This window comes from Schistosoma mansoni, chromosome 2 (genome assembly GCF_000237925.1).
Source record: "Schistosoma mansoni strain Puerto Rico chromosome 2, complete genome".
Classification (NCBI taxonomy): Eukaryota; Metazoa; Platyhelminthes; class Trematoda; order Strigeidida; family Schistosomatidae; genus Schistosoma; species Schistosoma mansoni.
This window is the reverse complement of record NC_031496.1, coordinates 1468035-1469597: the sequence shown is the minus strand read 5'-3', so window position 1 is coordinate 1469597 and position 1563 is coordinate 1468035. Positions and strand designations below refer to the sequence as shown.

Genomic DNA, 1563 nt, shown 5'->3' with positions numbered 1-1563 from the left:
TTGAAATATCTAAATAGCATGAAAACGTAACCCAGACATCCATGCAGGCCGCCTTCAGTCGGCAATAACTAGTGATGCCAACTGATATCAACCATAAGCTGTTTAATGGACTGGATAAGTTGAATGATGAGATTGTAAAGCTTCAATAACTGAAATGGTCCAAAAATATCTGTTGGTAACTTTGATTATCTAAGACACATATCTTTATCAAACGAATATGAAATCAGTCAGTGATGTAAACCATGAAATCATACAATCTCCACGAAATGTCTTACGGTAATATAAGTCAATTATTATCACAATCTGATTTGAATTTCAACTAAAATAGTGTTCCTTTCCACTTTTCAGATAAACATTCACAATACAATCATCAGTACATTGAAAGATTAGTCAATTTACCTTCACCAGCATCATGAATACCAACATTCTTCTTGCAACCACGTTTACAATTCTTTCACTTCACACTTCCATTGCTGCTCATATGAACACAAATCTAACAACTTCATTGACTATTAGCTTAGGATTGACGGCATTCGATGCGATTAGACAACAAGTGGTGAAGTTTATAAATCAACCAGATAGACCGACTGGTCCAGTGTTGTTTAATTTCACGGAAATTCAGAATAAACTTTGTAAATGGATTGAATTATCAGACACGGTTGGAGTTGAAGGACGATCTGATGCTGTACTTGTACGACATGTTGCATATGTAAGTTTCATTCACGTCCAAGTAAAATGGAAAATTCATTTGGAATGAACATTCAGCAATCTTCTATCCACTCGATCCACGATCAGATGGATCTGGTTCCTCTGGTGTCAAGTACATAGTGGATACTTGGAATTTGTCAGAATATTCGGGTTTTGTGATTGATCTAAATAGAAAGGGTAAAAACTCTAGATTCAAATTCACCATCGATGGCAAATGTTCGGAAACATTCGAATGTCAATCATACGAAACGTTTTTTCAGGTAATGTGATATTCAAATTTGTAGAATAATTGCAATCTCTTTTCTATGAAATCATTATAGATATCTAGAGGACGACAACAAATAAAATTACCATTTCATACATTTAAAGCAAACTTTCAGGCAACACAGAGTTCTAATTCACTGTCTCCATTTTTCAAACAAGTAACTCGTCTCAGGATACAAGCATATGATTATCACAATGCTCTGGAAAAAAAATTCCGTCCAGGTTCAATCGAAATACACTACATCATACCACTCAAACTCAAACCAACAGGCAATTATTAGTCAATATTAGTTGAAACTGTATATGTCAAGCTAGTAGACGTTAATTGTTTAACTTTTGAGTTTGAATGAACGATTCTGTCAAATAATCATTGGAATTCATTCAAAGCTTGTATTCTTCCTTACTCCAATCTAATTTTCTATTTGTGTAATCTAAAATTCAAAAAATCGGCAATAAGTGAGATGTGAAGCAATTCAGTGGACTGGAGTTGTCAAGTAACAAGAGATTTGTTTTAGACCAGGTCGAAATGTCTACATACGCTTTGATTTTGCATCACTAATTAGACCAAATTAATGATTAGGCAATATTAAA

General features: G+C 33.9%; 1 protein-coding gene across 1 annotated transcript; it reads left to right on the top strand.

Annotated features, from left to right (window-relative positions):
• Window positions 1-412: 412 nt before the first annotated feature.
• Smp_088700 (hypothetical protein) lies at window positions 413-1253 on the top strand (the record flags this gene model as incomplete). Its single annotated transcript, XM_018795284.1, has 2 exons — window positions 413-709; window positions 1029-1253. 2 exons carry the CDS (start codon window positions 413-415, stop codon window positions 1251-1253), a joined length of 522 nt encoding a protein of 173 aa, XP_018649612.1.
• Between the last annotated feature and the right edge of the window lie 310 nt (window positions 1254-1563).